Genomic DNA, 25,680 nt, shown 5'->3' with positions numbered 1-25,680 from the left:
TTTTTAAAATAAAAATTACATTATAATAACAAGCAATCCTAATTACCGCTTTTCAGGGTAGGCTCTTTTTTTTTTTTTTTGGGTACAAAGAGTAGGTTTTTTTGACATCCTGGTTTGTCAAACATTCCTTTTTAAAAAAAAAACATCTCCAAGAAATATAATGATGCACGTTATATAAAAATAAGATGCCGTTTCTGATAACCTCCATGGAATGCTTGTAAGGCTGATTTTTTGGTACCAAACACAGTAGTTAGGCGTTTTGATGAGGACCGAAAAGCCAACTTTACCTTTGTGATCCACAAAAACGGTGGATTAGGAAGGAGGTTTTGAGAAAGACGAAGCATTTTCCTGAAAATATGTATCATAAGAAAATTATATCTATCACGACAACCTGATCGATCGATTCCATTAAACCGTCGACGCTTTTATGTCTGGATAAATAACATGAAAGGCATAGGTGGATAGCGAGATTCCCCTCTCAAAAATTATCTTCAAATAATGCAGAGAGGGTTTAAGAATTCCACACGGAGAGCTAGCTGTGAGCTTCAAACCGTAGGATTCCTTCTGATGCTGACGGCACCGAACAGAGGAATAGATACCCTTGTGATCAAGTATTTGGATATATCTTGTCGTTTCGGTCAGGGAATGAGACTTTTGGGAAGGCCTTTAATGCTTGGTGCGTCAGATTATGCGGGAATAATATCAGTATATGCCTAATAATGGATGGATATTTGGGACTACTAGATTCATTCCGGAAAGGATTGAAGCCAGTTTATAATTGAGAGCATAGATCCCTTTTCCAGCGTCTTATTTATGTCTATCCACATCTGTAAAGGTTGAACATTTTTTTCTTTTCTTCTCTCACCTCCCTTCTCTTCCGAAGAAGAAGAAGAGGAAGCAAGAGCTTCTATGTTTGGATGTACAAGATAGGTAAAAATACCTCACCGAAAAAAATGATATGCTCGGAGCTGGGAAAGAGAATCTTTAAAGTACCAAATATGGCAAAGCATTGGAGAAAGCTTGGTGGGTACTAATTGGCGAGCCATTAATTAAAGCATTACCATGTCAGAGTCACCTTTGAGAATAACATGTACTGGTAGGTTTTCTAGCCCGCTCGCAATTCACCTTTGAGAACCTTTGGGCCTCAGCACGAAGAACAGGCCGTTAAGGAAGCCAACGTCGCTACATCTGAGTAGGAACTGCACCATCAAAATTGATCTCAAATAATCCGGACGGAGGTATCTAACTAAGGAATGAAAAAGATTGATAGCCAGTGTCCGGCGTTGCCAATCGAAGACCCTTATTAGAGAGCTCAGAGGTTGCAATATACTTTTCTATAGAAGATTTTCCATACCAAATCATCTATGTTGTATGATACAAGGCAGCACCGTCACCCTCCACCGGACACCTAGATAATGAATGTAAAAGATTATCAAGATTCATATCAATATAACCAATTTTTGATATTTATGGAGTTGTTATCATACTCAAAGTCTCTCATAGAATTGCTATCAAAATCTGTTATAGTTGGACTTTTTTATATTTATATATTGTATGTAATTCAATTGAAGAGATTTCTTCTTCACCTTGTTTAGATTTGAAGCCAAACGGCACTAAAAGTTGGTCCTTCAAAACGGGGCGTACAATTGGAATTTGGGATACAAGATTGCATGACCAAACAAGAATTTTAATCCATTAATCCAATTTTTTTTAGTTTTTTTTTTTTAAATATGGAGTTCGAGTAATACTCGCATTATCATTCTATGGCTGCGTCCACATGAAAGGACAAACTCTTCAAATAGACATGGGCAACGAATCGGACCGCCCATTACATGGCCCGACCTAGCATGAAACGGACCGTGCTTTGCACGGCCCATTAGAAGGAGCCGGACTGGGCTAGGGGTTTGACGGCCCATAAGGGCCTAGGCTGGTACGGCCTGTGGGCCACGAACGGCCCCGCCTGATCTAGGCTCGGTTGAAGCCCGACACGATCCGCGTGGGGGATTTTTTTTGTGAGATGTTTTGTGTAAAAATAGATATGGGATTTTTTTTGTAAAAATAAAAAACTACCTTGTAACGGTGGAGAATTTGACATGGATCCCTACTAGTTTATTAATATTAATCAAAATGGTACAAGAAAGAGAGGGGGGCTAGGCCTGACCTGCGAATACAATAAGGAAGAGAGAAGAAACTAAAGTGACTCACCTCAATAACTAAAAGGTAAAACTAAAAAATTATAAATATAATAAATTAATAATTAAAAATCTTATCGATCGTCATGCATTGTCAGTAGTGTTTGTATCGTCACCGTCATCGGATATTGTATTATGTCCACTTTTATCTTGAAGTTTTGTCTCGATATCCAACCAATCTGTGAAGCAGAGCAGCATCTCAATTGTTTCGCCGGTCATCCTACTCTTTTTATCCAAAACTCATCGACCTGCACTAAAAGCAAATTCCGATACTACTATGGACATCGGCATAGCTAAGATATCACGTGCAATGATGGACATTACAGGATATTAATTTTTAATATTTTTCCATCATGCTAACATATCAAGATTTTCTATTTAATTTTCATCATATGCAAATTGAAGATCATTTCGTAATTAAAATTCAAGTTCACTACTTAAAGATTAAGATGAAGATGAACTTGAAGAAGCATGTGTATATCTTCTATATGCAATGAATGAGAAAACAGATGATGAACGAGAAGTACTAAAAGAAGAGATGGAGAATTGTAAACGAAAAGCACTAGATCCACGAATCTTATCATCATATAAAGCATAAATATCATGAAAAAGTTGATTTACTTCAGCTTTAGCGGGTTCAAGATCTTGATTTATATTTTCACAATATGCATCAAGTAAAATCAAAACGCCACTTAATTTAGCACATAGATCAAATACAGTAGCTAAGTTATACATAGGACATATCCTGTCCCAATACTCATTCTATTTAGATTCCATTTCATAAATAATAGGCTCTAAAAAATCATCATATCTATGTTGTACTTGGCAAAGTCAAAAATTTACACAATATAGATATGATGATACTTTATAGTCTATTATTTATAAAATAGAATCTAAATGGAATAAGTATTAGAACAGGATATGTCCTATGCATAATTTAGCTACTATATTTGATTCACGTGCTAAATTAAATAGCGTTTTGATTTTACTTGATGCATATTGTGAAAATATGAATCAAAATCTTGAACCCTCTAAAGCTGAAGTAAACCAACTTCTTCATGATATTGATGCTTTATATGATGATAAGATTTGTGGATCTAATGCTTTTCGTTCACAAACCTCCACCTCTTCTTCTAGTACTTCTCGTTTATCATCTATTTTCTCATTTATTGCATATAGGAGACATACACATATTTTTTCAAATTTATCTTTATCTTTATCTTTAAGTAGTGAACTTGAATTTTATTTACGAAATGATCTTCAATTTGTATATGATGAAAATCAAATAGAAAATCTTGATGTATTAGCATGGGGAAAAAGTATTAAAAATTAATATCCTGTAATATCTGTCATTATACATAATATCTTAACTGTGTCGATATCCACAATAGCATTGAAATCTACTTTTAGTATAGATCGACGAGTTCTGGATGAAAAAAAGAGTAGGATGGCTGATGAAATAATTGAGATACTGTTCTGCTTCAAAGATTAGTTAGATGTCGAAGCGAGACTTCAAGATAAATGTGGATATAATACAACATCCGATAACGGCGACAACACAAATACTACCGACAATACATAATGATCAGTAAGATTTTTAATTATTAATTTCTCATATTTGTAACTTTTTAGTTTTATCTTTTAATTATTGAGGTGAGTTACCTCAATTTCTTCTCTCTTCCTTATTGTATTGGGAGGTTAAGTCTGGCCTCTTTTCCTTTCTTGTATCATTTTGATTAATATTAATAAATTGATAGGGGTCCACACCAAACCCCCCACCATTACAAGGTGATTTTTTATTTTTACAAAAAAAATTTCACATCTATTTTTACAAAAAAAATCTCATGTGGGCTGTGACGGGCTTAGACCGTGTCTGAATCGGACCGAGTCATGCTAACCCAGATCCTTATAGACCGTGCCGGGCCTGGGGCCGCGGGCCGTGCAAACCTAGGCCCTTATGGGCCATGTCGGGCCTGGAGCTGCGGGCCACAAACCCCCAGCCCAGTCTGGCCCCTTCTAATGGGCAGTATCTGGCACGGCTCGTTACTGTAGCTGAGGGGCTATCCTAGGCATGGCCCATTTCGTATCGGGCCGAGCCATGTAATGGATGGCCTAGTCCGTTGCCCATATCTACTGTCAATTCTTCTTTATCTGTATTTGCTTTCACAATATATTTATAAAATTAAAAAAAATAAAGAAAATAAAATGAAATCACTTTCAAGTTGAAGATCATTGAAACCATTTCTGACCATGAGCCATGTCAACCTACGAATGGAAACGGATCTTCTGCAATACTCAAAAATATCATAAAGTATTGTGTATGATTGGACGCCGCCTATTATAAGATGGACGGCTGCATACACTCATGCATGCGTGTAATAATACTAAAAATGAAAGAATTTATAAATCTCAAAAATATTTAGATATTTTGAACAGAATGCACGTGGACAACATCCAACCATACACAGCATCTTGTGATAGTTTTTTTAGTATGGCAAAGGATCTCATTCCCCAACGGACATTTCTTACGGGCCACATTGGAGGTCTCCGAAGAACCAACCAGTGCTAGCCGCCAGGAGAGTTTGACGAGCCTATAAGCCCAAGGACATTGATTGGGTGGTTATGATCACTTGCTCGGCAAAGTTAAGCATCAATTTATGGTCCTTTTTTTTGCTAATATGTGATGTCAATTTATGCAGATGGAATTCGGAGACGGGAATGGAATTCTGTCCTAGCTTTCCCACGGATGGTAAGATCCCATGTGACCATGTGAGGCCATGACAGCTTTACAGCATCCGTAGGATGTGAAGACAAAGCTCAAATATAAAAGGATTTTTTTCCCCTTCGGGAACTGGACAGCTGTTAGCATATTTGCTGGATTGACCTCAGCAAGGCTCCTCTGTTTCATTACATGGCACAGAGGGAAGCGTAATAGTTGACCATGATACTAGATTTTTGGCGTATGGGCAGAGCCCAGCATCAGCTCATCCTAGAGGAGGCGCATTTCTGCATTTAATAAAGTAAAACTTGTTGGACTCCATTTGTTGGTTAATCTTTCCAAACCGTGCCTACCATTAATTCTGGGAAGGAAAACTGCAACTGACTCGTAGTTTTGGCATTTCAAAGTAGTGAAAACAATATTTTGTCGCAGTGGTGAAATAAATAAATAAATAAATAAAATTGATAACTAACTTGAAAAAAAAAAAAGAAAAGAAAGTTTCAATAGTGGTAGGAAACTGGAAAGGTTCAAAATCCGAGGTATTTTAAAAAAATACAAGAAAAGATCATAACCATTTTTCAAAGCTTTTCAAGAATATTTAATTCAACCTCATGTCACAGAATTTATGCGACTTTTGTTTAGTTGAGATGGAAATCATAATAAATTGTGCTTTCGTTAGTCTATTCTTATGTAAAAAGAAAGTGGATGAGCACTGAAAGTGTAGATTTACTCAAAATATGGAATCAAGAATAATTTCCACTTCACATAGGTTCTATAATAGTCTACGGATTTGTTGTGGTCTTGTGGAGAGCCCGCTCCTTTAGTTGCAACTTGCAGATTTATGATAATTATGATATTTTTCTTCCTTCCAATGTTGCTTCTTATCCGTAACAATTAGTCAATAAAATATTAAAAAATTCAATAGTATCATCTAATAAGATGTTCTAAAACATAGATCCTATATGATTAGTCATATATCTATTTATCTCTTAGATTTCATTATCCCTCTTTGATAGAGTTTTCTTAATACCCCAAATGAAAAGACGTTCACGAGAGCAGAATTAAAAATAAAGAAAAAGGAATAAAGGATCCTCTTTAGGAATAAGATTGCGGACGAATGCAACTCATTAAATATATATTAAATCAAACGTAAGAAAGCAGATAAATGGAGCCAAAACGCATTTGCCTCACCGCTTAAAAAGCATGTCTTTATACGCTCTCCGCTAAAACAGCAAATAAAGAAAGAACGGCATTTTGGTCCATGTATTCATATTCTTACATTAAGTTTTCGCTCTAATGATATATTCTTAAATTAAGTGTAGACTAAGAAAGATGGTGCCTTAAGCAGCAGAACTTGTGGAACAAGTGATTGGCATCTTGCATTATTACTAGATTAATTTAGAAATGCATCACAATCCTATATCTTTCAGAGCATTGACCACTTAGAGCTAAACTAATGATGTTTGCTTTAATCTGAAAAGGAAAAAAAGCACCATCTGGGGAGTATACTGACAACCACTCAACCAGGTGACCGAGCCTGGACAAAGAAGAGCACCTAAACACTTTCTTTGTTCTATCAATCTTCTTGAATACTACAAAATAAATCTTATGATTTAGGCTTAAACCGAGATGGTGGCCTTTCCCACTTGTTTATCAAAAAAAGCAAATGATGGTCAAGACATGGATAGAAAAACAAGGACTGTAAACACTTGAATACAAATGAAACCTTTGGGAATAAAGAGCAGAGGATATGGATCGATAGGAATTAAAGAGGGTTCGAGGTGATCTATGAGTTCACAGATGATCATATTAATCAAAGCCGGTTGTTTTCACATTTCCAGCAACATACCTCAAGAAACAATTTACCGAGGCATTAGGAAGGAAGCAAAAAAAAAAAACTTTGAAAAAAAACCCACAAGAAAATATGAAATTACGAAAACATCCTCGGGTCAATGATGTCCACATAAGGATTTTTTCTCCGAAATGAAACTCTCTCTGAATAATCTGCAGCTTTTACAAATTTTATGGAGAAATATAAGCGAGAAAAGGAAAAAACAGAGAGATTTTTCCATTCTAAGTTTAATTTCTGGTATTATTTTTATTTATCCGGTTCTGCTGTTCCTGCGGAGGAGCCAACGGTCATGGACATGGACTCCTGCCGGTGGAACCTCAACTGCTTCGCGATAAACGCCTCAACCGTACGCCGGAACTCCTCCGCATCCTCCTCCGACGCCACCGGCTGCTTGGAACTCTCGACCTCCGTGACTGACCGCCGGAACTCCGGCGCCCTCGGACCCCATTCCATTCTCTCCGACGGGCTCCTGTGGCACGCTCGCCCCTCCACGCACACCTTCTTGTCCTCGTACACCACCTCCGCCGCCGGGTACTGCATCATCCGTCTCTGGCGGTCGACGAACTCGTCGTAGATGTCGCCGGCTCCGGCGGGCAGAGAAGCGGCGGCGGGGGAAGGAGAGGAGTGGCCGGACTTGGCGAAGAGGACGAGGACGATGGCGTTGCCAAGGAGGAAGACGAAGCGGGGACTGAGGAGGAGGGCGGCGAGGCGACGGAGGAGGTCGCCGGAGAGGCGGGCGGCGGCGGGGAGGCGGGCGGAGGACCAGGAGAGGAGGAGGACGGCGGCGAGCGCCTCCACACACCGGAAGAGGCGCTTCATCTCCTGGAGACGGCGGCAGCGCCACATCGCGTTCACGGCGTAGATCGCCGAATCGACGGCTAGGATGCGATCAGGAGTGGGGAATGGTGGCGGGATGTGTGCGCGTACCGATTACGGGAACCGAGAACTGGAATTGGAGTACGGTAGGAAACAGGGAGTGCGCGCTCTGGAGGGACAGGCCCGCCCGTTTTATAGAAGCCAGCCAGTAAATACAACTTTGAAGGATCTCTCACCACCCGTCACCTTACCGCTGGACGTGCTATTTTATGAACCACAAAACGGCCGTTCACAGGACCTTAAAATAATAGGGATTATTTAGCCTTTTACATTCTTCGAATTGCTATTTTCGTTTATGACTATTAATAACGTAAACTTGTTTAATCGGCATTTTGTGCTATATATATATATATAACTATGTTGATAAAACTAAAATTATTATGTCAGCAAAACTTTTGTCAAGAAGAAAATGTGGCTTTACTGCTCTTATTTCCTCATTTCATAGTATGGGATGGTTGTTATATCAAATAGTATTTATTTTACAAAAGAAATTTCATTCTAATTTTTATTTCACTATATAATATAAAATATCTATATAATATAAAATATTATTTTTATATATTTAAAAGTATGCATATATTTTAATCATAAAAAATGGTATGCATGCATTTTAATCGTAAAAGGAATCTGCTACTTTTTAACAATGATAAATCTAATATAGAAGTTTTTGTACAAAGAAAAAAAATTATTTTATTATCATATTTAATAAAAAATATTATATATATATATATATATATATATATATATATATATATATATATATATATATATATATATATAAAGCAGATTTAGATAAGATCAATCGAATTTGTGCTCAGATTTAGCCAGATCAAAACTGACTAATAGGAGTCCTACATCGATCCAAGCCATTGGATGTAATATACTATTTTATTTGCACACCAAAAATTATATGATTCGAAGATCTCTAATTTATGCATCAAGTGATCAAAAAATATATCTAATTTAATTTTATTTAGATGATCTATTTTTTGACTACTTGATGCATAGATTAGAGATCTTTAAATCATATGACTTTCTATATGCAAGCAATTTTGAGATAGTAGATCATATTCAATAGCTTGTATCATTGATGTAGGAATTCTATTATAGAGTTTTGATTTGATCGGATCTGAATATAAATTCAATCAACCTAATTTTAACCAATGCTCTCTCTCTCTTTGTATATATATTATGTAATTATAGATGTAATTTTTTTCTCAAAAAAAATCTAGACATAAGACAATTAGTTAACATGTGTTTAACTTATAAATAGCTACTGAAATGGGCATAAAATAATCCAATACAACCTAAATAAAAAATGTAAAAAAATAAAATAAATGCAACCACTTTTCACAAATATGTTTATTAGTTGAACATTTTCCACCAATGTTAAATAATATGATCACTTGTTGTAAATGATAGATGGATAAGAGTCCTCGTTTAGATTATGACATTAAATTAAAATGATGGTAAGGATTGTTAATAAAGGGTCAAGTGCAAACGGCGCTATGTATCAGTACGTGGTCAGGACTCGTCCGTCGCCAAGCACAGGCGGTGCCCATAACGCAACGGAACGGCGTTGCCCCTTCGGCGCCGTTAAAATTCCCCTCACCGTCGGTACGTTTCGTTATCTCCTTTTGCTACGTATCGCGGCTTTGTTTGCCCCAAACCAGTATCCTACTTCGTTTCGTTCAAGCCAACCGTCGCCCGTTTCCTGCCGACGATTCGGAAACCTTGTACCGCCGCTCGACGTGGAAGGACGGACGGCTGGGGATTGCCGGAGAACACTGATTGATGGCGGATTACACAGATCGTACGGCTCCGATCACGTGAAAGAGAGTAATGAGGAACTTCTGACACACGATCTTCTATATTAATTGATAAGCATGACTATTCTGTCATAAGTTTGATAAAATAATAACTAATCTATTCCAATTTTTTGAGTAAATAAATCCTTCGGCCTCGACTCTCGATTATCCAATAGAGTGAGCTCTCCTTCTGCTTCATTCGATAACGAAATACTTTATTATCATTCCAAGAGATATTATTAATAAATTAAATGTTTGTTAAATACGAATTTTTTTCCTTTAATCTAACGTATCGATCCGTGCACCGCACGCTCAAGTTTGGGCAATAAAATCGTGGTTAGAGATGAGCCCCCTCGTGGTGTCTCGGTTCTCGTAATTAATTTTGTTATCTCTTGTCACTTGGTTTATGTTTTTGTTATTTTAATTTTAAATTTCCATCCGCGGAGAAGATTTAGATTTCTTTCCTTTAAAGGCACAATGCTCTTAAACATAGAAGAGGCTTATATCGAGCTTTCCTTAAAATAGGTTTCTGTTAGTGACTTGGTCAGTCCTAATAAACGTTCATTAATGAGCTCCAGGAAAAGCTCCATCAAGCACTAGCTTATCGAATAGCGCAGCGCAGGGGTTTAAAAATATCTTCCAAAGGAACATTCTCAAATTCAGATTACTCTATGGTCAATTTAACATAATATTTTTCTATGCCATAAAAAGTAACGAAAATATTAAGAATTAATTTAGATCGTCAGTACTTTATTTTATGACACACGTCCATTTTTTTTTTTTTGGGTATAATAGAAGCCAAAGCTGTCCAAAATTATAGTTTATGGTGCCGGTAGCCTATCATGAGTAAGTGATTTGCAATGCTAATATTACCCCTCCTGGAGAGATCCAATGGCCCATATTAATTGAAGGCACCGGCCATACATGATGTTTATCGAGATGCAAATGAACTGTTTGCCTTGCTAATTCGCCACCATGGGCAAGCTTGCTAGTAGCCGAGTACAAGCGACTAACTAACGAGGATATTAAGCTGCGCAGCTACCAAGCTGCCAACTCTGCCATCATAAGTTCTGTGGCAGAACCTCCAGTGCTGGTATATTTCTGCAACCTATCATACAATTGATTTAATCTTATATAATTTATAGTTTCATTTATTAATTTAGTTATTCTGTTCATAAATTATCTTTTTCTTTCGTGCGAGGACTGTGAAAAGACTGGTCCTAGACCGTATAAAAAATTACTTTGCCAGCTAAACCTACAATGCAGACCGTGCTGGCATCGTCAACAGAGTTGCTCTACTGGTGGGATTTATGTTTCTCTTTTATAAATTATTTGTGGTTGAGAGAGTTTAACTTTCTGAGCCATGAACAAAATTAAAAATATATATATAACGAAGCAAATATGAGGTTTTTATTTTTGCATGATCTATGTTGAAATATGTTATTGCTGAAATCTGATTTGATTAGGGCCATCTATAGGATATTGTTCGAACTATGATAATGAAATATAATCTTTCTTGAGTCATGAATTTGTACGTATACAGAAAAAGAAAAAATTCACGAGATTAGCTCCAATCAGACCCTCGGATGTCAAAGGCAGATTGAATTTTGAAACAACAATAAAAAAAAATAATAGATAATCAGAATGGTGTTACTCTGTTCTGATCTCTTGATTCGAAGATTGATTTTGATGATTCTAAAATATTGAGTATAAATGATACTAATCATGTGTTTCAAGAATGTATGTGGTCTTTCTAGATGTTAAAATTGAAGAAATAATTTCTGAAAAAGATCTCCACAAAATTTACTAAATCAAAATTTTTAAAGAAGAAAAATTTAAGTTCAGACTTAATGGAGTCGACTCCAGAATAAAAAAAGTCAATCCCTTTACTAAAACAGATATTAAACTGAAACATTTTAAGTTTTATGAAGATTGGAGTCAACCTCAGAAATATTGGAGTTGACCCAGCACGCTGAAAAGAGACTAGCACGAATTCGAGTCGACTCGAGCAGTTCGAATCGAAGTTACAGAAAAATACAGAGAAATAGTTTTTGAAACTTTGAGGTCGAGTCGAGTCGACTCCTTAGTCACCTGAGTTGACTCGAGGAAAATTAGAGTCAACCTCTAAGAAATTAGAGTTGACCCCAATATCAGGACAAACATAACAGCTAGTATTCTGTAACCTTTCAAATGGTCATTTCTTTACTCCAATAGCTAGTTCAAGACTTCAAATGGCTAGAACTCATTCTCTAGCCATCCTCAAGAGTATTTTAAGGTTAAAGAATCAATTTGAAAGTAAGAGAAAGGAAACTAAAAGAAAAATTATTTCAGACTTGAGTGATATTCATTGCACATCAAAAAGAAAGAAAAAAGAGAGGGACCAAGCATTGAAATCAAAGAGCTTTTAAGAGAAATCTTCTCCAACTTCTAGTACATCCTTTCAAGCTTTAAAGAAGAGTATTCAAGCTTCAAAAAAACCAATTATTCAGCCTCTTCTTCACGTCAAAAGACTCTATTTTTTTATTTTTATTTTTTATGCTGAAATTTGTATCTTATATTTTTATTTCTTTACAAGTTGCTTTGGGGGAAAAAATTTGGGGATTAGGCTTATTCAAGCCCAAAATTGAACTTTATAGATTTTGGTTTGTGAGCTCGTAAAACCAACTGGATTGATAATGAGCCCAAAAAACTATTGGTATAAGATTTTGATTGATCATGAGTCCATAAAATCAACCGGATTAATAGTGAGTTCAGAAAACTATTGATGTAAGATTTTGGCTGGTAATCCCAAAAAACCAATTGGATTTGTTTGTGAGCCTGAAAAATAAACACACTATAATTAGAGAGATTATAATAAAATTTTTAAGAGAAGCTTGGAGAGTGGACGTAAGTACTAGATTGCACCGAACCACTATAAAATCTCTGTGTACTTGTATTATGGCTCTTCCTCTGTTGCCTTACATATCTTGCACACTTTTAATTGTTGCTTTGCTTGCTGAATTTGTTTAACTCTTGATTAGCTTTATTTAATTCATGTTTAGCTTCATACATATTTGATTTTGCTGCATAAACTACATAATCATATTAAGTTGAATTAAGTTAAATAAAGCACATACTTGTTTAGAGCTTAAATTTGATCAAAATTTTTAAGAACTCAATTCATCCCTCTCTCTTTTGGATTGCTACCTTTAGATAACAATTGATATCAGAGCACGTACTCTAATATTTGATTGTTGACCTAATGGTCTAAGAGTCACTATAAGAATATTGAATATTAATGACGGTATTAGCAACGAAAAAAATTTCATCGCTAATAATATCTTTTAGCCATCACAAAATCGATTAAAAATCTTAATGTCGCTAATACTATTAGCGACGATAATTCAATTATTAGCAATGGTAAAAGCCATCGCTAAAATTTTAAATTTTTTAAATTTTTTTATAATATTTAAATATAAAATAATTAGTAGCGATGGTGAATTGGGGTTATTAGCGATGGAAATCATGCTGTCACTAATATTTTTTTAAAAAAAATATAAATAATAATTTGAAAAAATAATTTTTTTGAAAAAATTATTAGCGATAGAATTAGTAACAATAATACTTTTCTATCACTAATAATTCAAAAAATAATTTAAGTTCATCTCGAATCTAATTCGAATCTGATTCAAATGCAATTCGAAATCCTGTCAAACCTAATATAATTAGGCTTTGAATTCAAATCTTACTTAGATTATAAAACTCAATTAGCTTCAAATTAAGTCAAGACTAATTAAATTAAATCTAATTTAAATTAATTAGAAAAAAATAATTTTTAATTTAGATTCAATTCGAATCCAATTGAAATTCGATTCGAATTCAATTCAAAATCCTCTCAAACCTAATTCAATTAGACTTAGAATCCAAATCTTAATCAGATTGTAGAACTCAATTACCCTCAAATTAAAAAAATAATTTTTAATTTAGATTCAATTCAAATTCAATTTGAATCCGATTCAAATTCAATTCAAAATTCTATCAAACCTAATTTAATTAGGCTTTGAATTTAAATCTTATTCAAATTATAAAATCTAATTAATCTCAAAATAAGATAAATCTACTTAAATTTAATTTAATTTAAATTAATTAAAAGAAAATAATTTTTAATTTAGATTCAATTTGAATCCAATTCGAATTCAATTCGAATCCAATTCGAAATCCTATCAATCCTAATTCAATTAGACTTTGAATCTAAGTTCTTTTTGAATTATAAAATTTAATTACTTTTAAATTAAATTAAGTCTAATTAAATTTAATCTAATTTAAATTAAATTAAGTCTAATTAAATTTAATCTGATTTAAATTAATTAGGAGAAAATAATTTTTAATTCAAATCTGATTCGAATCTAATTTGATATCCTGTCAAACCTAATTCAATTAGACTTTGAATTCAAGTCCTAATTAAATTATAAAACTTAATTACTCTCAAATTAAATTAAGTTTAATTAAATTTAATCTAATTTAAATCAATTAAGAGAAAATAATTTTTAATTTGGATTCAATTCGAATTCAATTCGAATCCGATTTGAATCCAATTTGAAATCCTATTAAACCTAATTTAATTAGGCTTTGAATATAAGTCTTACTTAAATTATAAAATCTAATTAGTCTCAAATTAAGTCAAGCCTACTTAAATTAAATCTAATTTAAATCAATTAGGACTAGATCCATGATTCAATTCGAATCTAATTCGAAATCTTATCAAACCTAATTCAATTAGGCTTTGAATTCAAGTCTTACTTATATTATAAAATTCAATTTATCTCAAATTAAGTCAAGTTTAATTAAATTAAATTTGATTTAAATCAAGTAGGACTGAATCCATAATTCAATTCGAATCTAATTCGAATTCGATTCGAAATTCTATCAAATCTAATTCAATTAGGCTTTGAATCTAAGTTCTACTTGGACTATAAAATCTAATTAGCCTCAAATTAAGTTAAATCTACTTAAGTTAAATCTAATTTAAATTAATTAGAACTTGATCCATAAATTAATTAAGTCTAAAAATTTAATAAAACTCAATAATAATTTTTTAACCACCCAAAAAATGACCAAAGAGAAAAAAAATTAATATTAAAATTTAATATTAAAATTTTTTAATAGTATTAGAAATGACATTAGCGACGGAATAATATACCATTGCTAATAATTTTAAAAAAATATTATTTTAAAAATTTTGAAAAAAATTTAATACTAAAATTTAATATTTTAAAAAAATTAATAGTATTAACGATGGTGGATGGATATTAGCGATGAAAAATACCGTCGCTAATATCTTGATAGAGTTGTATCAATAGTATTACCGACGGCCACCATTGCCGTCGGTAATAGTCCAGCTAAACAACACTCCTAGCCCATCGGAGGAAAAAAAATTCTGCACTCGTTCTCTTCCTTCCCATGAATCCTCTCTCATTCTCCTCCTTTCTGACTTTTCCCCACCTCGCCGGTGCCTCCTCCTAACCGACGGCAACCCCCCTCCACAGTGCATCCTTCTCGACGTTCCTTGCTTCCTGCGTGTCCTCCTTCTCGATGTCCCGACCCCATCGGTGCCTCCTATGCCATGGCCTCAAGCCTGCCACCCCGATCGTGCCTTGCCTGCAGCCACCTCAACCTCGCTGATGCCTCCTATGCTGCAACCACGAGCCAGCCGCCCCGACCGTAGCTGCCCCGACCCTGTCGGTGCCTCCTATGTCGTTGCCCTAAGTCTACCACCCCAGCCTCGCCTTGCCTGCGGCCGCCCCGACCCCACCAATGCCTCTTATGTCGCGGCCCCGAGCCCGTCGTGCCCACGGCCACCCCGACCTCGACCCTGGCGGTGCCTCCTTCGTCGCAGCCCCAAGCTCACGGCCCCAACCCTACCTCGCCTGTAGCCACCCCGACCCCATCGGTGCCTCCTACGCTGCGGCCTCGAGCCAGCCGCTCCGACCCTGCCTTGCCCGTGGTAGCCCCAACCATGCCGGTCGGTCCCTACGGCCCCTGTCCCATCGGTCTCTTATGGTCCTATCCTCGCTGGCCTGATCATGCAGTCCCTACCCCACCACCCTGACCCTACAGCCCCTGCCCCATAGCCCCATCCCTGCACCAGCGTGCTGACTATTATGAGCATTAGTGATGGCATTAGCCACGACTAGTGTTGTCTCGTGGTTAAAGGTGCAGAGGAATTTGCAATGCCTTATTTTCCAATAGCTATATTCTTATGGTTGCTTTCTTATTTTCTCTGATGATGATCCAAACTAAATGGATATTGAAGGGACTGGTCTCTTTTTCTTTTTTTCATCTGATGTCTTAAAGCTGATGGGTACTGATGGATTTTGATTGCTATATTCTTATAGTTACCTTCTTATTTTTTCTGTTGATGATCCAAAGTAAATAGATATTGAAGGGACTGGCCTCTTTTTCTTCTACCCATATGATGTCTTAAAGCTAATAGGTGCCGATGAATTTTGCTTGCTATATTCTTATGGTTGCCTTCTTATTTTTTCTGATAATGATTCAAACTTAATTAATGAATATTGAAGGGAATAGCTCCACATATTGCTAGGGGATGTTTTTCTTATTCCCATATGATGTCTAAAACTTGATGGATGCCAATGGATTTTGCTTGCCATTTTTGAGGATAATAGAAGATTTTATGCAATGAGAACTGATCTCTTCTTCTGCATGTTCAGAGTGCTACATCTTTTTTTCTCTTTTTGGGAGGTCATTAGCTTTGGAGCAACAATTTGCTAGTACATTATGGACAGGAACTTGCCTTCCCTTAGACACCCCCCATAAATAGTAATTTTTTTGGAATCCTACAAGTCTAGGAAGTCATAGACTGGGACTCCATTTGTCTAAATATCTATTTATTTTTACTAGATCAACTTGATGCCTCTAGTAACGTTGTCCTTGATTTGTGGCAGATGACGCACCACAACAGACCTATCCCTAGACCTACCAATCGATGTCGATCCTTCATCAGAAAGGTCAGATGTTATGTAATATTGTTAATTAGCATCTGCAATATATCAGCAGAAAAATGATTCTCAACTAGTAGTACATGATAATATGTTAGTCTGTATGGCTACAAAAATAGAAGTCAAACTCTGTCGGATGACAAATACTTGTGACAAGTTACCTTTCATCGAAGAAGAACTATTTCTTATAGAAACTAGGATGCTCGAAAGAAAACTGAAATCGCACATCATCAAGATCTAGACAAAAGTATTCTATTGATGCAATCAAATATCTTTTTTCTAATTTATGTTTTAGATTAATATTGCTCATTTTTTCTTTAGTTATAAATTATGCACGTAACTTTTATGAATGTGGTACAAAGTTAAGGTATCATGATGTATAGTTAAATAAATATAATACATAGTTATTTTATTCTAGTACACAGTTAATACAATATGATACATAGTAATTTTTATTTTCAGATATTATAGATCACGTCTTTTCGAGGTTGGAGCCGTCACAGTCGAGGAGGGAGCTATGAAGGAGAGAACTCTCATGCAGCCAGCTCACATGGTTCTACGGCACACATGCCATATGATAAACTCTAATACTTTAGTTATTTTTTTATATTATTTTATTCTTTATTATCTAATATAATATTTATTATGATGTCATTATACTCTCAGATTCAGACGACAGGGGATCACCAGTGACCCCACAATCACATGCAGTAGTAACTGGCTCTCAAACACAGAGACGTGGTAGAGGATCCACCCAGCTTACAGTACCTTCAACTCGATCGGAGGATAGAGAACTCATCCATATTTATAGCTGCTCATAAGTACTATATCTTTACTGAATATACTTAAAATTTAGTTATTATAGAGTCTAACATTTATTGATCAAAATCAATTTTACAGCATACTTAAAGAGAGCTCTGTGCCTCATGTGGTTATCAAGATCATCTGACGATTGATGCTGGGGTCGGTGGACATGTTCTTCAATTGGCCTTCGAGGGCACGTGATGCAGCCTGGGAGATGTTTTGGGTAAATCAAAGGTGTTTAATTAAATAATTCACAGTAAGTTTGTATTCTATTTATTAATACATGCTTGCTTCTATTTGTAGGACTACTATCGACTCTTATCTCCTCAGGATAAGGAGGCTGGCCCTCTGATCTTCGAGTAGGTAGCCATACGTAGGTTTTGAGATGGACTACACAGCCTACGACAGTCCGTCATTAAGCATTTCGATTTTCAATCATCATTGGATTGAAAGTCCTACAGAGATCATTGGATGCGGGCGGACGTATGAGAGGCCCTCTGCGATCAGTGGAGCAGCGAGAAGTATATCGGTAGGCAGTAGAGGGCCCGATAGAACTAGGCCACCCAGTAGAATCCGATCGGACACATGGGCAACTCCATCAATACACATATTATGGCTGACAGACGGTAAGAAATCTATACCGAAATTCTTCACTAGAACTGTAAAAATTTTTATATGCATGCTTTTATTAATTTAATTTTATTATCTACTTATTGTAGATATGGTAGCTGGATGACCAGCTGTAATTATAGTGGGCTACACACCAATCTAAGAGGATTGGTGACTATTTAAATTCTGCATCATGATAGATCGTGGTAAGAACTTCAAACTTTATTTACTAATTAAGTTGTTATAGGATCTGATTTTTATATTAGAACTAATATATTTTTGAACTGTGCAGACACATTACATGACGTACGTGGCTGAGAGGTACGATGATGATCCATCTTCTCAGCCCCCCTTGACCTTGAGAGATGGCTCAGCACCACCGAAGGGGTGAGTAGGAGTTGGATCATAGATTTGATCATAGCTTCGATCTCCCACAGACTCGATATTCTTCGGTGTCCTCACAGGCCTCGACATTCCAGACCTAGAGTGATGCACATATGAAGGAGGTCGTGCAGAGGCTTCTGAGCTAGCGACCTCAGAGCCTCTTGGATGCCATCCACGATATAGTTGTAAAACTTCTTTGGGACCCACAGCTGCACGATCGATTAGACTTGTCGTCTCAACCATCACATCAGATAATTATATTACTAAATACTTTTACTTATTTTAAGTTTTCATATTTAGAAGCTTTATATATTTAGGTTTGAGTTTGAAAAGGAGATCTGGGGGCTAAAAATTCAATCTAACCATTCATCGATGGATCGGGGGTGTCGATAGCTCCGTATCATTGAATGAAATGTGTAAAAATAATCTATTTGAGAATCAAAGAAGTATATCAAAAAATATATCTCCATATCGAAATTTATTAATAGTATTTTATTTTTTTCATTATAAGATGCTGGGACATCCGACTCTCATTCATCAATTACTGAAAAGGAGTAGGAAGAGGAGGAGGCGGATAATGATACGGATCAGATCTATTTTTTTTGATATATTATATATTTTTTTGATACTACTTGTAAAAAATTATATAATTTATATTTTTAATATAATATAATTAATTTTTAATTTTTGATTATCATATTATTTTTGAATTTTAATTATAATAGATATTAGAAACCATAATTTATTATGATTAATTAAAATAGATTTTAAAAAATATTATTATTATTTAAAAAATATAATTAATTATTAGTGACGGTATTAGCCATCTTTAATACTTATTAATGATAGCATCAGCGATAATAATACTGTTGATAATATTTTTTTAAAAATTATTTAATTTTAAAATTAAAAAAAATTAGAGACGGTATTAGTAATGGTGTATTGGTTGCTAATAATTATTAGCGATGGTATTAACCATGCAAAATACTATCATTAATAATTTTTAAAATTTTTTTAAAAATTAAATTAAAAAATTAAAAAATAATTAGTAATAAAATTTTTTCATTGCTAAAGTCATCACTAATAGCCTTATTAGTGATGGCTACGATTTTCATCGCTAATAAAAATATTTAACGATCAAATTTTTCAAATTGACTGTTACGATAGAATTAGTGACGGTGAGGTTATTAGCGATGGTGAGTGGACTATTAGCGATGAACTAGCTATTTCTAATAGTCTGAATTCTTGTAGTGAGTAAAAAATTATGGCAATCCAAATAGAATCTTTGCTTAATGAAGGCTATTCTATTGATCGGCCCCCAATGCTTAATGAATCAAATTATAGTTATTGAAAAGTATGCATGCACATCTTCATACAAACACACGATTATAACTTATGAAAGATTATAATTGATGACTCATATATCTCAAATGCATTGATCGAGTATGACAAAAAAATGGTCCAACTTAATGCTAAGGCTATGAATATACTCTATTGCTCTTTAGATATTAATGAGTTTAATATAATTTTTTCATGATTTTATCTAAATAAATTTGAAAAAAATTAAAAATAATTTTTGAGAGAGCAAATCAAGAAGAGACATCAAGCTCCTATGAAAAAGAGAAAACTCACCCCAATTTATGTCTCATGGCTCATGAGGATGAAAAGAAAAAGAAAAAGAAGAAACAAAAGCAAAGGAAGGCATTGATAAAGGGAGAGCAAAGCAAAGAAAAGAAAAATAAAGAAGAAGATGAAGAATGTATTTCTAATCTTTGCCTTATGGCCAATGAAGATGAGATAAATTCTAAAAACTCTTTTTACTTTTTTTTTGATAAATTATTAGAAGCCTTTTATGAGCTAATGGATGAATTTAAAAAGTTAGGACTGAAAAATAAAGAATTAAAGAAATCGAATCTTCTTTTAGCTGATGAAAAGAGCAAAATTTTATTAGAAAAAGAAGATATTCTAAATGAAAAGAATGCATTGCCTAAAGATAAAAAAGTATTCTTTATTTCTAAAACATTTTTAGTTGAAGAAAATAATAAGTTAAAAGAAAAATCTGAAAAATCAATATTTTCTATTGAAGAAAAAGAAAAATTATTGAGAGAAAAGAATAAGATTTTAATAGAAAAAAAAAAGATGTTTTAAAGAAAAAGTACTCTTTAGCTAATGAGAAAAAAAGATTATTGAAATCTGAAAAGTCCTTAGTAGAAGAGAATAAAAAATTAAAAAAAGAGATTGAAAATTTGAAGCTTATGCTTGAAAAGTTCACTTATGGATCTTAAAAGCTTCAAATAATATTAAACAATCAAAAGGTTGTTTTCAATAAAATAGAAATTGGTTATAATCTTTTGAGAAAATAAAAATTTATAAAGAACATGTTCACTAAAGCTTCAATTAAAAATCACTCTATTAAATACTTTAAATGTAATAAAGTTAGCCACAAAATTTCAGAATGTAATACAAAAAAAATTAGCCACACATTAATCAAACAAATTTGGGTTCCAAAAGAAACCATATGCTCTAACCCCTATGGATCCAAGATGACTTGAGTATCAAAAATTAGAAATTAATTTTTGTAGGTATACCAAGGATCCAATGGAATGAAAAGAAAAAAATTCTTATGGATGGATGCCTTGAAAAAAAAAATGGATGGATGATGTTGTTAGTGAAAGCTAAACTTTTCTCTACATCATACCATCAATATTTTTTATACTTATTTAGAATAATTAATTAATTTTGATGATTTATCATTACTTATCATTCAAATATTTGAATTTATTAATTTTATATTAAATTCAAAATCAACATACTCTCTTCTATATATAATATGAGCGTAAATTCTTTTCAAATTCAGTATGACCTTTTAGCTTCCCCCATATCACTTTATTTCTTGAAAAATTTTAAATGAAACAAGCATAATTGTGTAAAGATCCTTTTGATTGAAAAACTTACAAATTAAACTAATGTTTGACGTTCCCCTATAAAATGCTTAATTATTGAAATATGCTAATTTGCATGATCTAAGCACTTGAAGATAAGACATTCTACTCATAAAAGATCAAGTGCATGATGTATTGATTTACATTGCATCTTAAGTTTACTCCTAAAGATTTAAAATTTTCTAGTTGAACTAAACTCATAGAGCTTATTATTTAGATTTCATTTTTTTGATTGCCCTTGATTTGAGTTGTTTAATTATAAAATCTTAAATTGGTTAATTCTTGGTCCCTCAATTTTTTTCATGTCAATCTTGACCCTCAACTTAATGATAAATTTGATCAAATTTCTTTCCATTAAATTTGATCAATTTTTTTTGATTTGAAACTATTCTATGAGGAGTCGACCCCAATTTTACTGGAGTGGACCCCTTAGGAGTCGACTTATTTTTAAGTGGAGTCGATCCCTGTTTTGAGATAAATTTTTTTTTAAAAGAAGGACCCATGGCTCTGTTTATTTGTTCCTTTTCATTCCTTTTCGAGCCAAAACCCCCTTTCAAACTCTCTCCTCATCAAATTGACCTCTCCCACTCCAAATCTCACCTTTCCATGCATTTGCACTCCCGTGGCTCCTGTAAAGAAAGTGGCTCAAAGGGTGAGGAGTTCCCACTCTGAATCTTCAAGACCTAGCCATTCTCTGTCTCCTCCTCCCATCCGTGAACATCGCTCCAAATGAAGAAATGATCCAGGGCAGCCTTCTCAGCTTACTTTAGCCCCTTTTCCGTCTTTGGTGGCTCTCTTTCCTCCACAAGTAACCTCTTCATGGTCCATTTCTTCATCCAGGGTTGTGTGCACAGGGAGAAACATGGATTTTGAGTTTTTAGAGGTAGATGACTTTGATTTTGGATAGAAAATTAAGAACATGAGTTGGAAATTTTTGTGCTCTCTCAATGTTCTAACCTACCCTAACCTAGTTAGAAAATTCTATGCAAATTTAAAATCTAGACATGGAGTGATTGAAACTGAAGTTAAAGGGATTCAAATTGTGTTGGATGCAATGTATCTTGCAAAAGTTTTAAAAATGAGAACTGAGGAGAATAGAGCAAACAAATTGGAATGAAGATCGATTGGCCTTAGACACATTTTAGGAAGAGAGATTGAAAATGAATTAGAGGTGGTGAGAGCTAGTCAATTAAATACCGAGATGTGCCTCCTACATCCTATGGCCAATCGGATCTTCTTCCCAAAGATTGGAAGATTTGATTTTGTATTCGATCGAGATATCTATTTTACGTATCATGTTATTAGAGAGATATCCCTAAACCTTCCAGCCCTGATGATCCAAATGATGGAGGAGGTAGCGATAGGTTGAAGGCTTCAATATCCTAGGGTATGGTTCTCACTCTCATTTTCCAGGAGTATGGGGTAGATTTAGAGGGAGAGATTTTGAGAGGGTTGATGCACACAAACACCTACAATGATCAATTACTATGACACATGAGATTTCAGTAGACTAGCTGACACTGGATTAGGAGTGGTGAAGATATAGATGAAGATGAGGCTCCCACAGTAGTTCCTATGGCAGATATTTAAATGGAGGAGCCAGCAGCACTAGAAGCTCCGACAGATGCTGCTCATCCAGAGATACTATAAAAAAATAGACTAGTAGCGATGGCTAACTACCACTGCTAATAGTTGTTTTACTATTTTTAATTATATTGCCATCGCTAAAAATCTGATAGAAATAATCTCATCGCTAATTACCGTTATTAGCGACAGTGATAATTATCATTATTGGTGACGGCAAATTTACCATCACTAATAATGGTAATTAGCGACAGTATTAGCGATAAAAAGTCATCGCTAATAATTTTATTTTTTTCTTAATTAAAATATTAAAATATTATTAGCGATAGTCATTATCGTCGCTACTGCCATCGCTAATATCATCATTAATATTTTTTAATTTTTTTAAAAAATTTATAATTAAATATTTTAAAACTTATTTTAAACACATTAATAAGTAATAATATTTTTTAAAATCTATTATAAATAAAATAATAATTATTTGATATAATTATAAATATAAAATTAATTATATTATATTATAAATATAAGTTATATAATTTTATAAATTTATATTACTTTACAAGTATCAACATACATATCAAAAAAAAAATGTAAGATCCTTCTCATCCTTCTCCTACTCCTGTACATCCTCTTCAGCAGTTGGTGGATGAGAGTCAAATATCCCAGCATCCTATAATGAAGAAAAATAAAATATTATTAATAAATTTTGATATGAAAGTATATACATTGATATGGAGATGTATTTTGATATACTACTCTGATTCTTGAACAGATTATTCTTACATATTTTATTCGATGATACAGAGCTATAGATACCTTCGACGTATCATTTGGATGGTTAGATTGAATTTTTTATCCCCTATATCTCCTTTCCAGACTCAAACCTAAACATGTGAGGCTTCTAAATATTAAAATTTAAAATAAATAAAAAATTATTAATAGAGTTATCTATTGTGATGGCTATAACAATGAGCCCAGTTGATCATGCAGATACATGTTTTAAAGATTCTCAACGATCGTATCGCAGACGACGTCTCGAAAGCTTTGAGGTCACTAGCTCCAAAGCCTCTACACAATCTCCTCCACATATGTGTCAGCCCACATCTGGGTCATCGAGCCCTGAGAGGTGTATCAAGTGCTAGAAGATCAAAGCTATGGCCAAATCCTATGACCCCGCTCCTACTCACCCCTCCGGTGGCCCTGAGCCATCCCTTAAGGTCAAGGAGGGGCTGAGAGGATAGGTCCTCATTGTATCGCAATATGAGATATTTCATATAATCCGTCTATACAGTTTAAAAATTCATTAGTCTATATATATGAGTATATATAAAAATTTAATAAATAATATTTTAAGTTGCTACCATGATCTGTCGAGATTCAGGATCTAAGTAATCACCAGTCCTCCTAGACTAATGTGTGGCCTCCTATATCTGCAGCTATCCTGGTGCACGATCCAACTGCCATATCCATAATAAATAAATAATAAAATTAAATTAATTAAAATATATTTGATTAATTTAAAATAAAATTAATTTAAGTATAAAATTTTTATCAATCTATCGGCCACAACATGTGTGCCAATGGAGCCGCTAGTGTGCTTAATCGGATGTTGCTCGACAGATCGATTCTGTCGTGCCCTCTACTGTCTACCAGAATATTCCTTAGTACTCCACTAGTCGTATGGGGCCTTCCATATGTCTGTCCACATCCAATGATATGTGTAAGATTTTTAGTCCGATGGTGACTCGAAACTGGAGTACTCTATGGCGGACTATCGAAAGCTATACAGTCCATTTTAGAACCTCCATGTGGCCATCCCCTCGAAGGTCGGACAGACAGCTTTCTCATCTTGAGGAGTCTCAAATCAATAGTACTCTTGCAAGTAGAAGTAATTATGTATTAATAAATAGAATACAAATCTATTGTGAATTTAAAAATTAAATATTTTTGACTTACCAGGAACATCACCCAAATTACATCACGAGCCCCCGATGGCCAACTGGACAACTTGTTGACCAGCTTTGGCATCAATCGTCGGATGATACCGGTAATCACACGAGGCACCCCAGGCTCTATAAATGTACTATAAAATTTATTTTGAATAATAAATATTAGACTCTAAAATGGCTAAAATTTAAACATATTCAGTGAAGATATATAGTATTTATGTGCGGCTCTGAATGTGGACGAGCTCTCTATCCTTCGATCGAGTCAGAGGTGTTACGAGCCGGGTGGGTCCTCTATAACAGCTCTGACTTTGAGAGCCAAATGCAGCTCTGTATGATTGTGGGATCACGGGTGACCCCACATCGTCTGAATCTGAGAGTATCAAGACATCATAAAGAATATTATATTAGATAATAAAATATAAAATAATATAAAAGAATATCTAAAGTATTAGAGTTTATCACGTGGTATATATGCCACAAAACTATGCGAGCTGGCTGCATGAGAGCTCTCTCCTTCAGAGCTCTCTCCTCGACTGTGACGGCTCTAGCCTCGAAAAGATATGATCTATAATTTTTAAAAATAAAAATAACTATGCATCATATTGGATTAACTGTGTATCAGAATAAAATAACTATGTATCATATTTATTTAACTATATATCATGATACCTTAATTTTGTACCACATTCATAAAAATAACATGGTATTTTGTATGCTTAGAGTAGGAAGTAATGTTATAATAGTTTGATTAGGAACTATGGTTGATATAATTTATCTAATTTTTAAAATAATTTTATATCAATTTATCTATATTTTATTTTCATTCAGAAAACCAGCAGACTAACACATTATCATGTACTATTGGATGAGAATTATTTTTTTGCTAATATATTGTAGATGCTAACTAACAATCTTATATAACATATGATCTCTCTGATGGAGGATCGACATCGATTGGTG

At 34.3% G+C, this 25,680-nt stretch overlaps 1 protein-coding gene across 1 annotated transcript; it reads right to left on the bottom strand.

Annotated features, from left to right (window-relative positions):
• Window positions 1–6,672: 6,672 nt before the first annotated feature.
• LOC105033291 (uncharacterized) lies at window positions 6,673–7,739 on the bottom strand. Its single transcript, XM_010908026.4, has one exon. The coding sequence runs from the start codon at window positions 7,607–7,609 to the stop codon at window positions 7,010–7,012; it is 600 nt and encodes a 199-aa protein (XP_010906328.1). The 5' UTR covers window positions 7,610–7,739; the 3' UTR covers window positions 6,673–7,009.
• Between the last annotated feature and the right edge of the window lie 17,941 nt (window positions 7,740–25,680).

This window comes from Elaeis guineensis, chromosome 13, assembly GCF_000442705.2.
Source record: "Elaeis guineensis isolate ETL-2024a chromosome 13, EG11, whole genome shotgun sequence".
NCBI lineage: Eukaryota > Viridiplantae > Streptophyta > Magnoliopsida > Arecales > Arecaceae > Elaeis > Elaeis guineensis.
Note: the sequence above shows the minus strand (reverse complement) of the source record. Positions and strands in the feature narration are given on the sequence as shown.

Excerpts from the sequence above, each read along its gene's own strand:
- LOC105033291 (XM_010908026.4), bottom strand. The coding sequence starts at position 7,609 with ATGTGGCGCTGCCGCCGTCTCCAGGAGATGAAGCGCCTCTTCCGGTGT.